The sequence below is a fragment of the Lissotriton helveticus genome, chromosome 1_1 (assembly GCF_964261635.1).
Source record: "Lissotriton helveticus chromosome 1_1, aLisHel1.1, whole genome shotgun sequence".
NCBI lineage: Eukaryota > Metazoa > Chordata > Amphibia > Caudata > Salamandridae > Lissotriton > Lissotriton helveticus.
In genome coordinates, this window is record NC_136057.1 from 135,186,648 (window position 1) to 135,203,000 (window position 16,353).

General features: G+C 48.3%; 1 protein-coding gene across 1 annotated transcript in view; it reads right to left on the reverse strand.

Annotated features, from left to right (window-relative positions):
* The window catches only part of LOC144770799 (aldehyde dehydrogenase family 3 member B1-like), a 223,638-nt gene that overhangs the window by 97,047 nt on the left and 110,238 nt on the right, over positions 1-16,353 (reverse strand). The window contains exon 5 of the mRNA XM_078655597.1: positions 14,396-14,516. Within this exon, the coding sequence (XP_078511723.1) occupies positions 14,396-14,516 (121 nt within the window). The remainder of the gene's footprint in view (positions 1-14,395; positions 14,517-16,353) is intronic.

Below are 16,353 nucleotides of genomic sequence, written 5' to 3' on the forward strand. Positions count from 1 at the left end.
GGGGGCCTTATTTGTTCCTTTTTATTTTATATCTGGGGACGTCGTATGACCTGTTTTCATGCTCTTTTATACCTTCACGGAGCTTTTTGCTCTGCACAGACAGTCCTCCAATTGCCATCATGTCTTTCCGGGCGGTCGCTCCCTTAGGAAGGGCTGTCCGACATGTGGCTGGCGGGTTTCTGGCCAGAAGGGATTCGTACTTGAGACCCCTCCTACGTACTATCAATGCTCTCTCCTTAATACTAGATCCCTCAGCAGACAGTCCATTGATATCTGGAATATGCTGTCTGACTCTAAAACATCTTGCCTGTTTCGGACAGAAACTTGGCTCGGAGAGTGCTCGGGCCCAGACCTGGCGACTGCTATACCTCCGAATTATACCATCTTTAGGAGGGATAGAGTGGGAGGCAGGGGTGGGGGTGTGGCATTGATCGTGGATAAGTGTTTTCCTTGCACTACTTTTCCCGTTGATAATATCACGGGTTGTGAAGCCTTAGGCTTTACCCTTGGGCTATCTCCTTGTCAAACGTGCACTGGGATCCTTATCTATAGAGCTCCTGGGCCTTTTGGCTCTTTTTTTGGTGAATTGCAGGTGGCGCTTTCTGTGCCCTGCCTTAGATCGGAGCACTGCATTTTGCTGGGAGATCTGAATCTTCATATGGACAATGCAGCGGATCCTGACACTATTAAGCTGCAGGCCATTGTCTCTCCTCTAGGGCTGGTCTCTTACATCACCAGCCCTACTCATATCAAAGGCCATACTATTGATCAGATTCTCTCGACCAGGTTGATTGGTGTGTCCCCACCGCTTCCAGTTTTATGGTCTGACCATTTTTTAATCAATTTTTGTATTCCTACCTCTGCTACGACTGGCCCTAGAGCGCTGAAACATGTGAAACGGCTGGTACGGCCATTTCATCAAGTTACGGCGGAAATGCTGTCCGATGCTCTCCGCCGCCATCCTTGTTGCCTTACCGGTAATCTGGAGGAAAATCTAGATTCGGTCCAGAAGTGGCTGGTCGACAGATTTGATGAGCTAGCCCCGGGTAAGCCAGCTAAGTCGGCGGCTAGACATGTCTCGGCCCCTTGGTTTACGTCCTCTTTGGGAAAAATGCGTCAAGAATGTAAAAAAGCTGAAAGAGTGTGGCGGCGCAAGTATGATCCGGACGATAAATCAAAATATCGGGATGCCATTAGGCTTTACCACAAGCATATCTCTGACGGAAAAAGAGCATATTTGGAGAGTAGAATTGATGAGGCTGAAAATATAAGTAAAGAACTCTTTCGGATAGTAAAGGAGTATACCTCCCCGTATAAAATAAAATAAAAGTCCATTCAGGATTCCTTCCCGGATGTTGGCCTCTTTTCAACTGTTAGTCAACTGACTGCTCTCCCCTCATCATTGGAAGAGAAAGGTCCTGTTCTTTCTGTCTTTCCTCCTATGCCCTCTGCTACATCTCTCGACCTCTTGTCCCGGCTTCAATCTGGATCGCCACTTGATCCCTGTCCAGCGAAATGCCTGGGAAGAGTAGCGCCTGCAGTTAACATCTTGCTTAATCCGCTGCTCAATCTCTCCCTGGTCACGGGAGAGGTACCTTTGGCTTGGAAACATGCTTTGATCCTGCCACTGCTCAAAAAGCCTACCTTGGATCCTCTTGCTCACGCTAACTATAGGCCGATCTCCCTCCTCCCTGCTCTGGCAAAGGTGATTGAGAAACATGTGCAGCTCTCCATCTCCAACTTTATTGAGAGCAATAACATCTTACATGACTCTCAATCGGGCTTCCGAGCTAATTTTAGCACGGAGACAGCCCTTCTCGAAATCACCGATGCCATCAGAGAGACTCTTGACTCTGGGGGTGAGGCCATTCTGGTTATTCTGGACTTGTCGGCGGCTTTCGACACCGTCCCCCACGACGGTCTCCTTTTAAGACTCTGGGAGATCAGTTTTCGCGGGACGGTGTGGAACTGGTTTAAGTCTTTTTTGACCGGCCGCTGTCAAGTGGTCTGGGCACCTCCGTTCTCCGCTGAAATGCGGCCGCTAGAGGTGGGGGTTCCCCAGGGGTCTATCCTGAGCCCCACCCTTTTTAATATCTATATGGCCCAGCGTTCTAACAGAGCGGGGCCTCCTTCTCCCCAAGCGGGTGCCGGGTGAGGTGAGGTAACTTCCCACAAAACGCTGGGTAAGTTATACTTTACAACTACTGTTTCTATTCTTAAATGTATATTGGTAATACCAGGAGAACTTTCAGTCTTCTGAGTGGTGTAGAGATTTTCTCTTTCGCCCTGTTTGTGTTGTTGTGTTGTGTTCTTTCTACCGAGATACCATCATGCACTATTTCACTGCTTGCTGTTGTGCACTATTTTTCTTTTTCTTTTTAGGAAAGAATGAATGATTGGATATCCGCCAGAAAACATTTGGGTTCCAAGTTCCTGGTAGGAGTAATCCATTGTATCTGTGCATAATTAGTAGCATTATTGTTATCAAAATTTTCACAATTGCAGTCGCTATTTCCATCCGGTCCTGAAGAAAGCTTGGACACTCTGTCCATTTGAGCTGAAACATGTCGACCTCACTGCACTGCGCCAACAGATAGTTATTATTTTAAACTATCAGGCGTTGTTTTTATTTTTGGACCTTAGGACAATACCTATTAAACTAAATTTTTGTCCTAGGAGTCAATTTTATCCTCACTTTAATCTTCACTTTATTTTCCACTAGCACTGCACTCCATTAGCACTACCTGAAAAACACTGTGTTTCAGAAGAATACTTTCAAAATCCATCTCCGCATCATCACCAGGTGCGTTGGGTGAGATCTGGATTTATGATTTGTATCCCACATGACGATACTCCACCATAAGGGTGGGCTGATGGGAATTTTTTCAGCCCAGTGCTATTTCAATTGTACACCATACCTGTGGGTGACGACGTGGACTGGGACCAGGACCCTCGACCGAGCTCTGCTCTTCCCCCCTTTCAAAGGGGTACCGCTGACTGCTTCACCGCTCGCCGCACCCGCTCCGCGGGTGCCGCTTCGTGCGGTCAGCGAGGGGCAGCTCGGTTCTCCTGTGTGCTGAGGAGCTGCTGACTTCCAGGCGAGGAGGCGGAGCAAGCGGTGCAGCGGCAGCAACCACAACTACACTGACCAGAAGGCTCAGCGTATCGCCTGCAAGTGCCGCCCCGCTCCCTGGTCACCACGCCCCCCGCCCGGCCAAAAGCGGGCGTTGCTGGAAATCTAGCGGGACACCATACCTGTGGGTGACGACGTGGACTGGGACCAGGACCATCGACCGAGCTCTGCTCTTCCCCCCTTTCAAAGGGCTACCGCTGACTGCTTCACCGCTCGCCGCACCCGCTCCGCGGGTGCCGCTTTGTGCGGTCAGCGAGGAGCAGCTCGGTTCTCCTGTGTGCTGAGGAGCTGCTGACTTCCAGGCGAGGAGGCGGAACAAGCGGTGCAGCGGCAGCAACCACAACTACACTGACCAGACGGCTCAGCGTATCTCCTGCAAGTGCCGCCCCGCCCCCTGGTCACCCCACCCCCCACCCGGCCAAAAGCGGGCGTTGCTGGAAATCTAGCGGGACACCATACCTGTGGGTGACGACGTGGACTGGGACCAGGACCCTCGACCGAGCTCTGCTCTTCCCCCCTTTCAAAGGGCTACCGCTGACTGCTTCACCGCTCGCCGCACCCGCTCCGCGGGTGCCGCTTCGTGCGGTCAGCGAGGGGCAGATCAGTTCTCCTGTGTGCTGAGGAGCTGCTGACTTCCAGGCGAGGAGGCGGAGCAAGCAGTGCAGCGGCAGCAACCACAACTACACTGACCAGAAGGCTTAGCGTATCGCCTGCAAGTGCCGCCCCGCCCCCTGGTCACCACGCCCCCCGCCCGGCCAAAAGCGGGCATTGCTGGAAATCTAGCGGGACACCATACCTGTGGGTGACGACGTGGACTGGGACCAGGACCCTCGACCGAGCTCTGCTCTTCCCCCCTTTCAAAGGGCTACCGCTGACTGCTTCACCGCTCGCCGCACCCGCTCCGCGGGTGCCGCTTCGTGCGGTCAGAGAGGGGCAGCTCAGTTCTCCTGTGTGCTGAGGAGCTGCTGACTTCCAGGCGAGGAGGCGGAGCAAGCGGTGCAGCGGCAGCAACCACAACTACACTGACCAGAAGGGTCAGCGTATCGCCTGTAAGTGCCGCCCCGCCCCCTGGTCACCACGCCCCCCCACCCGGCCAAAAGCGGGCGTTGCTGGAAATCTAGCGGGACACCATACCTGTGGGTGACGACGTGGACTGGGACCAGGACCCTCGACCGAGCTCTGCTCTTCACCCCTTTCAAAAGGGCTACCGCTGGCCGCTTCTTGCGGTCAGCGAGGAGCAGCTCGGTTCTCCTGTGTGCTGAGGAGCTGCTGACTTCCAGGCGAGGAGGCGGAGCAAGCGGTGCAGCGGCAGCAACCACAACTACACTGACCAGAAGGCTCAGCGTATCGCCTGCAAGTGCCGCCCCGCCCCCTGGTCACCACGCCCCCCGCCCGCAACGCCCCTTCATCAAGGATCAGCATTCGCATAGCGGGACGCGAGCGGGACGCCGAGCGAAGCCCGGGCAAAGGGCGGGCAGTCTGAGGCAGTCAGGGGCTGTCAAAGGCTGGGCTGGGCCACCCCCCTGTCATCTGCCATCTTTTTCTACAGAGTTAGTAATCCCTTGGGGGTTTAGAGGCCCACATGTCTACCCGTTCTGGGAAAGCTCTGAGAGGCGGGGGTGAGGGTGCTGCAGGGTGCTCTATGATTGGCACGATGGACAAATTTATTACAAGAGTAGCTGCTGTCATTGAGAAGGAGATTGTGAAGACGGAACGCCGCCTCTCACAAGATTCCTTCCCGGCCAGACGCTCCTCGTTAGGACCAGTGGCACATGCCCTGTCTCCAACACCTACCCAGCCAGCCTCCACTCTACCTGGGATTTTCTCTGAGCAGCCACGGATTGAAGCAATAGGGGCAAGCATCGATAGGTTGGAAAGCATGGTAGTACAACCCTTGCCCATTACTTCTAGTCCAGTGATTACAGGACCTCTATCTACTACACCCCCTAGTACTTCTGCCGGTCTGGTGTGTCAACCGCTTCCTCAGGTCCTCTTACAGGCTCCCACTTTTTCATGTTTGGCACAAGCCCCCCTGGTTCGCACTAAGAGAAAAAGGGTTACTTGCACACAGAAGGGTAGCTTTATATCACGCCACAAGCGCCTGAGGAAGTATGTCCCAAGAGGTCCTGCCATATCAAATAGCCGTGGACTTGCTACATCGACCACTGATTCAGCCGGAGGAAATGATCCTCTGGTAACTGTGGTTGAAACCACACAGGCACATTTCATCGTTCCCCCACCTTCAAAATCTCCTCACGAAGCGCTTACCCCTAAGTTCGTTGAGAATTTGGTTAAGTCTCTAGTGTGCCCGCTTATCGACCAAGTGAAGAGTCTGGGGGATAGGCTTGATAGGTTCGAACAGACCACGCGGGATAACTTTTTTTCCCTGAAAACTCTCATTAAACTACAGTCCAAACCTAGGGAGTCCATCGCGGGTGGGAATGTTGGGAAGGGGGATCTCGGGGGCTCAATTCAAGCAGCATTACCAACAACGTCTGTATACGCCGTAGCGGTAGGGAAAGATACGTTAACTGCTTCTGAGAACCCTGGTACTGTAAAATCAGGACCTATAATTCATACTGCCCAGGTCCATGCTAGTACCCCCCGATAGTGAGGAATGCAAAGCTCAAACCTGATCAAAGGAAGTTGCAAGTGGGAGGGGCCCCTATTATCCCAAAACGACCGGCTCATCAAATTGACGATGCCAGGGTAGCTGCCCCGGCCTTAAAGGCAAAAGCAGCACTGAGCCATCCTGTAGTCTCTCCTCCTGCGACCATACCGCCGAAGGTGGTTCGAAAATGCCCCCCAGTTAATCTCCCCCCAGAGTGTCATCCATATGTTGCCGTCCTCATTAATGTTCCCGTCCTGAAGTATGCTCAGCCAGAAAACCACCAGGCACTGAAGAATAAAATCATCCACTGGCTAAAAGCCAATAGACCCCTTCCCATGGGAGTGGATGGGGTGATTCTTGGAGTGCGTAGGGTAGATTGGATTGGACAGGGAAAGAAAACGTTTGAGGGTGATTGCGTGGTAGTCAACTTTCAAGATATGAGAGTTGCTCACGCAATATATAATTCTGAGCAGGTCATGGGTGGACCAGGTATTGATGTGGTCGATTTAACATACTTCTACCCACGGCTGGCTACGAAATGTCCTGGTCAAATCCCCGGGGCTACTTATCATAACATCTTTGAGAGCCAATGGCATCCTGCAATGCCTCTGTTCCAGCCACATGCCGTGTGGCCGAGGCCGAGTTGGGGTCCCAGGGGGTACTGACTAGCTGATTCTCTTGGGGAGGCACGGGGGGATTTAAAAACTGATGGAGTTTCCCATTCACCACCAAAGTTGACAGGTTCACCTACCGCAACAGGGAGGCAGGTAGCCTTAATGGCTAATCTGGAATTAGGTGTGGGGCGGGACCCAACTGAAGTTGTCATCGACCATCCCACTTTGGCAGAGGTGGGGTTGGTTGGCACTGTCATGTCCAGTAGCGCTGCAGCTGTGACGGACCCACTCATTAGGGTTTTCAGCTGGAACGTGGCTGGACTAGTTAGGAAGTTGGCCTTGCCTGACTGGAATGCTCTTGTGGAGGAGTACTCCATTTGCATGTTCCAGGAGACCTGGAGCAGGGAGCCCCTGCACAAGGCGGGTTATTCATCTCATTTCACACCTGCTGTTTACCCGGAATTGGGCAGGGGGCGTCCCTCGGGAGGCCTTCTAATTTGGGTATCTTCCTCCCTTAATTGCAGGGTAGAGGAGCATCAAACAAACTGTCCGGATCTCCTTAATATCACCTTAAAAAATTCCAGGGGCCGAGTCATTCTTAACATTTTTAATATCTACACGCGGGGCATAAAAGGAGGCAAACAATCACCCACTATAGTTCTCTTAGAGGGTCTGCTTAGATCCTCCCCGTATAAGCTATGTACCCTGGTCGCGGGCGACTTTAATTGCACCTTTGAGCCTCTTGGCTCAGAAGTCACCCAAGATCAGGAGGAGGATGACTACAGGAGGGGGATACCGGCTTTAGAGCTTAGCCCAATAAAGAGATGGACCGAGGTGGCACTTCAGGTCAATTCTCTCACCATGGAGTTTGACCTGAGGGCCCTCAATGGAAGGACTAGATCTGATAAAGCGGGAGCCCATACGTATAATAGGCCCAACCACACGTCAAGAATTGACTACATTCTGCTTGACGTCCATCTATGGAGCTCGGTGGAAGATATGGAGATCATATCCTCCGTGGAAAGCGATCACAACTTGCTTTCCCTTGCCTTGTCTCCTGGGTGGTTTGAGGACATAGGGGGTTCATCTACATGTGTTATTGCTCCCGGTGAATCAGTTGTCTCGAACTGTGGTAGACGGCTGAAGTGGGCTAAGCTCACGCTCTCGGATGAGAAGATGACCATCATATCTCAGCTCTTATCCACAGCCTCAGATAATTTGGACTCTCTTGAGGGCGGGCCGGTGGAGCTGCATGACCGGTTTTGTAGTCTAACCCAGACCATAAGCAACCTGTTTATTGTCCCATTCAGTCACAATGGCGGGAAGACACGTCCATGTAAAAGACAGGGCTGGTATAACCACAAGTGCAGGATAACCAAGACACTGCTCATGGAAGCAGTGAAATCTAAGTGCCAAACAAGGACTAGGGAGGCTAGAAGGTTGTACTCACAGTGTTTGCCAAAAAGGAATGGGAGGATAACTTTTGGCAGGATCTCCTGGCTGCAAGTAGGGGGAGAGATGCCAAAGGCTTTTGGGACCTGGTGGGCAGTAGGAATCGCCCTGATGACACCTTGAGGACCTGTACGATCCCAGCACAGACGTGGTTTAACCTCTTTAACGCCCTCTACTCTGCTGTAGAAGGGTCACTTGATGACCCATTTTCCCTTCCCCCATTTGCACTGGATAGAGCCACTGACCCTTTTACTGCACGGGAGGTTATGAACTTGATCAAATCCCTGATACCCCTGAAAGCAGCTGGTCCTGATGGGCTGCCAGGAGATCTTCTTCGAGCCTATCGGGGTGAATGGGGCACACTGATTTCCGCTATCTTGAATGCCATCCTAGACGGAGGACCTGTCCCTGTCCCCCGGTTGTCGGGACCAACCGGGGAACTATAGGCCAATAAGCCTCATCGATTCTACACAGAAGGTGGCGGGAAAGGCGATTTTGGGGCGGATTCTTCATTGGGTGGATGAAAATTATATATTGTCCGACCTGCAGGCGGGTTTTCGTTCCGGTACAGGAACTATTGAGCAAGTGTTTAGATTATTGCTTCTACACTGGAAGGTGGTGGAACTGGGCAAGGGCAGTCTTTATTTGGCCTTTATAGACCTGAAGACTGCCTTTGACCTGGTTCCTAGGGAGGAACTCTGGAGGGTCTTGCAGGGTCTTGGGCTGCCCCCTTACATCTTACTGCTCCTCATCAAACTACATAATGACAACTATGCCCAGGTGCGATGGGGCCAGAACGGGGAAAAGACCGACAGGATCCCGGTTAATAGGGGTGTCCGACAGGGTTGCGTATTAGCTCCCACACTATTCTCCCTGTACGAGAATGGTGTGGTAGAGCACCTGCTTGAAGAACCAGCAGACGCCCCCTCTTTGGGGGGCGTGAGGATTCCAACCCTGTTGTTTGCGGACGACACCCTGCTCATTTCAAAAACTCCCCAGGGCCTCCAGAAGCTTTTGAACCGCTTTCAGGACTTTTGCTCAAAAAGAGGGTTGGTCATAAACGTGGAAAAAACCAAATACTTGATCATGCACCCTCCACGCAAGCTTGGTCGTCCACCAGTACTAAACTCTGTTACCCTTGAGAGAGTCTCAGAATTTGATTATTTAGGGATCCGTATGAGTGATGTCATGAGCTGGTCACCCCATATCAACAAAATGACCCTTAGTCATAAAAGGGTGGGGGGAGCTTTGTTGAATGAGTACCGCAATTCTTCCAAGCAATGTGTAGCTCCAGTAATTGACATTTACAAAGCCAGAGCTGTCACGGCATCTCTTTACGGGGCTGAGCTATGGGGCCTTGGTAATGTGGAGGTACTTTCCAAGGCAGAGAATACATTTCTGAAGGACCTCCTGGCCATTCCGATGAGCACTCCAACAGTTCCGGTGCTTTTGGACGCGGGTTGCAAAGCAGTTAAGGACCAGGCTCCCCTCCGGCCACTCCTCTTATGGGCTCGTCTGTGGAGAGTTCCTGAATTGAAAACATATGCGGATGGGCTGTCAGAGGTGATGGGAATGTGCGGTTGGAACAAGATTAAGTGGCTGAGGGATATTAAAAATCTCCTGGGAGACCTAGGTCTGGGGTCTTGTTGGACTACACAATCTGCCCCGCCTAAGGCGACCCTGAAAAAACTATATTGGGAGTGGGTCTCTGCCCAGCTCATCAGTAATCCACGTCACTGCAATTCCACCGCAGCTTACTTGAAAATAAAAGACGTTGTCGTCTTTGAGCCCTATTTGGACTTAATTACAATTCCTGCTGACCGGACACTTTATATCAAATTTAGAGTAGGCACCTTACCTCTAGGAGATTTGCTCTCAAGATGGAACACACCCGCGCAGGCATCACCATACTGTTCATTATGTTCAACTAGGCCAGAAACTGTGGCTCATTTCTTTTTTGAGTGCCCTGACTACACCCGCCCAAGAAGATATTGGCTTAAACCTCTTTGCAGGCAACTGGGAACTCGCCACTACACGGTGGCTTCACGGATTTTATTAACTGACACATCCTCCCCCATAGTCTGTGGTGTGTCTAAATTCCTAAAATGGGCATGGTTGATTCGCCTAAAAAGACTGTCTATATCAATTTAATTCCTTTTTAAATAATTTATTGTTGTACAATTCAGAATCTTTTTTATCTACCCAATTTTAACTTGTACAGTTCTTTTACGATGTGCTATTTTTTATATATTTCTGTAATGCTTTTATGATATCTGCATATCGAAATAAAGCTATCAACCAACCAACCAACCAATTCAATTGTGATTTGATGGACTCACGGTTCTAGTTCTGACACGACACACAAACAGTCCTGTGGACCAGGCATCTCCTCATGTTTTTCTAGTATTTGTAGGGGCTTGAGCTGTTTTGGTCGTTAAACAAGCCCGTTTGACCCTCCTCACTTTATTTCTTCAGCACATTTTGCACATGCCTAAGGCCGCCCCTGCCATCAATGTGTTGGGCGAAGAGATAATGGGCAAGTTTGTAAAGGTGGGTGTCTTCGGGTTAGCCCACTACACTAACACCGAAGGTAAGATGGGGCAGTGGCACAGGGAAGGAGAGCAGAGGTTGTAGTGTGGTGGTGAGGGAAATGTATTGCCACTTACTGACCCTCTCCTGCTGGGCACACTGGGAGCGGTTCATTAAGGGGCCAAGCGGAGGATAGAAGGGGGCAGATGAAAGCTGATTAAAAACACAATACCAGTGGGGGTTCAGCTTTGGGGTTTGACGGATGTAGCAAAAAAAAGCATCCATATGCTAGCAGATGGGGTGATGCATGGCAGACTTTGCACAAACTGACATTACGTGTGCACTTTTGGGGCATGTTTGCACGGTAACAGTGGTGAGGAATGTGGTGCAAACTTTCTGGTGGAGTTACCAGGGAGCTTCTTTAACCAGGATGGATGAAACCTGCTGTTGGTAATATAGATGTTATTAATTTCTTCGAGGTTTGATTATTCTTCTCAAGGTGGATATGTGAGACCTGTGTGAAGACAGCCAGGCCATAAATTGTAGGATGGCAGTGAGGGTGAGGAGGGCTGTAGCAGGGTGCTGAAGAGACTACCTAGTGCTTGAGACATTTCCAGAAGTCAGGAATAGTGTGCAGAGGAGTCTGGGGCGGAGTTTGTCTTCTACCTTCTTTTCTTGCCCTTTGTCGACCTGAGTTCGGCTTTTGATTGTGTTCGTCACCATAACCTCTGGAGCAACCTAGAGTCCCTGGGGGTGGAACCCCAACCTATTTACTTGTTAAGGCAACTGTACCAAGATGCACAGGCGAGTATCCGCTATGGAAGTGCAGGGGAGTGTAGTTTTAAATTCCCTGTCAGGAAGGGGGTAAGGCAGGGGTGCGTGTTAGCCCCTTTCCTTTTTACGTTGTACATAAACGCCCCAGGTGCAACACTGTCCAGGGAATGGCAGGACTTACCTCGTATTGGCAATCATCCAATTGCTGCACTACTATATGCGGACTATGCTGTTTTATTTTCCTGCACGCAAATAGGACTGCAAAGTGTTGTATCAAGCTTTGTAACCTATATGTTAAGCTTAGATCTCAACATAAACATCACCAAACCATTTGTTATGAAATGTGGCAAGTCTAGTGCAAAGTGTCGGGATATTTTTTATCAAAAACAAAAAACTTGAATTTGCTAGCTTTTTTTCATATCTTGGAATTGTCTTTGAAAAAAGGGGTTCGTGGGCAAATGCTATTACATCGAGAACATTGTTATTTGCTAAAGCCACAGGAGCTCTGGTGAGCTTCACAAGAAAACTAAGAAAGTGATCTATTGGCGAATTGTTAAAAATGTACAAAGTTAAATGTATTTCAGCAGCCATGTACAGAGCCAGAATTTGGGGCCATGCAAATGTAGAGCGGCTGCAGTTAGTTGAGAATTCGTTTTTAAGATACCTTTTTGCCGCTCCGAATAGTACGGCCACCTATATTTGTCATGCGTAATTGGAAATGCCATATCTATCCGACTAAATTGCACAAGATATGGGTTAGTACCGCCACCGGCCTCAATCGTGATGTGATAAACGATTGCCTTAAACGGCAGTGGGTGTCTCGCATCCCATGGCTCCACCACGTTAAAAACTTTGGGCCCGATTCACAGAATGAACTTAAGACTCAATACTAAACTTACTACTATTTTGGTATTCACAGAATGCACTTACTACTTTTGGCATTCACAGAATGAACTTACTACTTTTGGTATTCACAGAAGTTAGGATTTTGTCTTAAGTTTATCTTAAGACAAACTTAAGACAGACTTAAGACAGACTTAAGACAGACTTAAGACAAAATCCTACCTTATGTGAATACCAAAAGTAGTAAGTTCATTCTGTGAATACCAAAAGTAGTAAGTGCATTCTGTGAATACCAAAATAGTAGTAAGTTTAGGATTGAGTCTTAAGTTCATTCTGTGAATCGGGCCCCATGTGGCTGACCTGGGATGTCAGAATCTTTCTCTAACCCGGCTAGTATCCCTATAATCCCAAGGAACGTTTTAAAAACTGCTTGTATGAACTTCTTGGAGACTGGTAGACTCTCCCATAACATATTTAAACCGTCTGTTAGAGAGAATCAAATACTATTGATACAACCGGGGATACAACCATATCTAGTCAATGTGAAGGGGAGCGATGACAGGACTTATTGACCCGCTTCCGGCCAGGCAATTTTTTCACAATGAACACGTTCCCAAATATGAATGACTGGTCACGCACCTTAGGCCCCTGCCCATGTGATGATACATCTACCCAGTCTGCCATTCACATTATTTTTTTCTGTAAATTTTATACATTATTATGAAAAAGACGGATTTTGCCTATTTTAATAGACGTAGGTTTGAGGCAATGTCGCCCGCCTTTTTCAAATTGCTACTTCTAGATGATGGAATTTTTATTGATTGTTTAACCAAATAAATGAAAGGGGTGATTAGATGCAGAACAACAATGTAATGCTTCTACTTTTATTGTCATCTGATTATATTTATAAACTTTTGTGTAATAATGGATATATAGGAATTGATGTTGCAGTTTTTAACCAATATGAATGTTTTTATAGTGGTTTGCTAATGCACACGTAAGATATGATGCATATTTTTAATGTACTGCGTATAAAGCTTCTTTTGATTTCATTTGATTTGACTGTGCATTAGTATAGGAGCGCTGGCTGTGGGATGGTGCAGGAGCGTTGACTTTGCATAAGTGTAGCAGGGCTGAGTGTGGGTTCATTTAGGACCGTTGCATGTGGGCTGTTGAATGGTGTTGGAGCTAGGCCTGGTTGGCGAATTCCGTTCTGCCCGTGAAATTTGCGGAATTTTGGTAATTTCGGGTTTTGCGGAAAACGCGAAATTGGCCAAAATTTTGCGTTCCGCAACTTCGCGAAATTTCTGCTTGTTCGCATTCTCAAAATGCATGTTCATGAGATATTGCCCCCAAGCAAGCAAACAGAGATTGCGAACAGGAAAAAAGCATCGCAAACAAGCACTTCCGCGTGTTCGCAGAATTTCTGCGTGTTCGTGGAGATTTTACACCGTTTCGGGAGATTCGTGTAACGCGATTATGCAAATTACGCCCACCCCTAGTTGGAGCACTGGGTCTGGGATTGTGAAGGAAGACTGGCTGCGGGATAGTACAGGAGCATTGGCCGTGGGATGATGATGGCATGCTGATAGTAGCGTGAAGGTAGGAATGATGACTATTGGATGATGAATTAGCACTGGCAGCAATGTTAGTTAGTGTTGGATAACTTCTATGGGAAAGCGTAGGAACGCGAGCTGTGGAATGGCGTATGAGTGTTGGCTGCAGGGATGATGAAGAAGCACAGATTGTGAAGGAATGCTATCTATGAAATGGTGAGGGAAGTGAAGAAGGTCTAGTTATGGGTCAGTGTAGGAGGGCTGGCTGTGAAAACAGTGATTGAGCGTTGGCTGTGAGATGATGATGTGCTACTCTAGGAATGGTGAAGGGGTGCTGGCTGTCGGGTGAGTGTAGGCGTGTTGGCTGTAGAGATGGTGTAGGAGCGCTAGATGTGTGATGATGACGGAGAGCTGGCTATAGGGTGAATATAGGAGTGATAGCGGTAGGGTGAGTGTAGAGGTGCTGGCAGTAGAGTGAGCAGTGAGCATTGAAGCGCTAACAGTGAGTTGAAGAGTAAGTGCTGGCCTGTCAGTAGGTGAATGTAGGAATGCTGACTATGGGATTTGAGGTAGTGGTTGACAGTAGGAAAGCGCTTGAAGATGTGGAAACGTGTAGGAGCGCCTGCTGTATGTTGATGGAGTGCTGGCTGTAGTGCACTAGCTGTAGGGTGGGTGTAGGAGTGTTGGCATTGGTGGAGATGAAGACGTGGTAGCTATGGGTTAGTGTCAGTGATTTGGCTGTGGGTTGATGAATCAGTGCTGGCTGAAGGGTGTATGTAGGCGTGCTCACAGTGCACGAGTGTGCAGTAACTCAGCCGTGGGTGGGTCTGAAGCAGGAGCAGCAGTTGCGTAGTTTGACTCCTCCCACTACACATTCACTCACCTGCAGCGATGGCCCCCACAAGCGGAATCAGAATAAGACTCAGTGGGTAGTTCCAGGGACCGATGATGAGCACCACCCCGTAGGGATCCTTCCGGATGAACGCAGTGTCTTGGCTTGTCGCCTGTAAGGAGAAAGGTGCAGTTCACAACTTGGATGGCCAACTCTACCTAATCACTTTACACATTGTGACTACAGAGACATGAGACAATGTTGCCTTTGGGATCAGGGGTACTATCAGCTGTGAATCATGTTTTGGGGTTTTTATTCCAATGCCTCATCCTCTCAATCTTAAAGGGAATACCAAAGGAGGGCCTGGGACTGACACAAGTGTGACTCTTAATACTGTACTGGAGGTTTAATCCCTTTACTGGGTCCTGGAGTAAGCCTTGGATCCTTGCTGTTGTTTCTTTTGAGAGACATATAGAAAATTAACAATTCCATTGTTAGAATAGTGTTAAGTTGTGAAACACCAGTGGTAAATACCAGTATCTAACCCACATATGACCCAATAGCCACCTACTGCCACAGGACCCAAAGAGATGGTTTGGAGTGCTATAAAAAGACCTTGGCAGGACCCCTAAAAAGGTGGGCAGTCACTGGGGTGGGTAGACAACAGAATTAGATGTAATCCAGAGGTACATTTTAGCTGAGGGAATAGGATACTTGTCATCCAGCTTCAACACTTCACCTAAATAAGCTGGAAATAAGCACTGAACAAAGATTGTACTTCACAACTGGGCATGGCCCCCAACACAGTGACAATTCCCTGGGAAGAGCATGCCCTTGGCTTTGCCATCACATTCACTGCCACCCCATGTGTGGGTTGTTGGACTAGTTAGAAACTGTGGAGTCTGGAGACGTGGTTTGCAATCCCGACCTCCCTAGACTACTAAAGTTACTATTGCCCTAATGGTTACAAAACAGATGTAAATGTGCTCCAGCTAAGCCTTGTCTAGCACCTTATATGAACATTCACAGGTACTGCAACACACTTTCATAGAAAATAACAGGGGTTGGAACTTAAAATAACACCCCATGTTCAATAAACTTCAAATAATTAAGTATATGAATGTATTGAACATAAATATTTACATATACCTATATATCTATAAATGCAACAAATGGTGGAAAAAAACTACACGCACATGGTGAGGTTAATGCAATCCTGAAGTGGAGCTGCCAGCCCCAGATTCAATCTATTGACTGCTGAAGTATCCACAATGGAGGGAATGTACATCAGCATTGAAACTATAGTGAGCTTGTTTGCATGACACCATAAGAATGGGTCTATTTCACTTTATGACTTGATCACAACTTATTGCACAAAATACAGCGAGCAAAGAAATATGGGAAGTATTTCACAGTTGCTTGTAAATACAGATGACAACATCATAATGACAAACTTCAATCCACTGTACAGAGCTTTACCACTGTCTGGGCTATTAGGAGTATGTAGAATAGTGGATCAAATTATGCAACAAGGTTTTCTAAAATATGTGGCAAAAACACAAATAATATAATACTGTCTCATTTGAATTATTGTCACTCTGCTTAGCTAGAAACAACATTTTTGTGAGATCTGTAAATTAGGTGTTAAATACGGTAGATCCATAATTATGTGGTAAACACTGAAGCCACAGAATCAAATAAATCCTCTGGCTCTCACCAATGTTCCTTATTTCATCAACATTATGTATTAATAAAATGTAAACTTAACCATTCTACACTGTTAGCTTTACTTTGCAGAAAACAGCATTTTCAAATTAACTATCCCATAATAGGAGCATGGACCTCTACAGGGCAGTCTCGGCATGTGGGGGCGGACAACTTCCATTCATATCCAACAAACCTCCATATCCGGAGAAAAAGAAGCACCCTGGACCAGATTTCAGAAATAACTTGTGCTTTTACTCCATAAAGAAACAGCCTTGTTAAAAGTCCTTACGCGTTCAGCTACA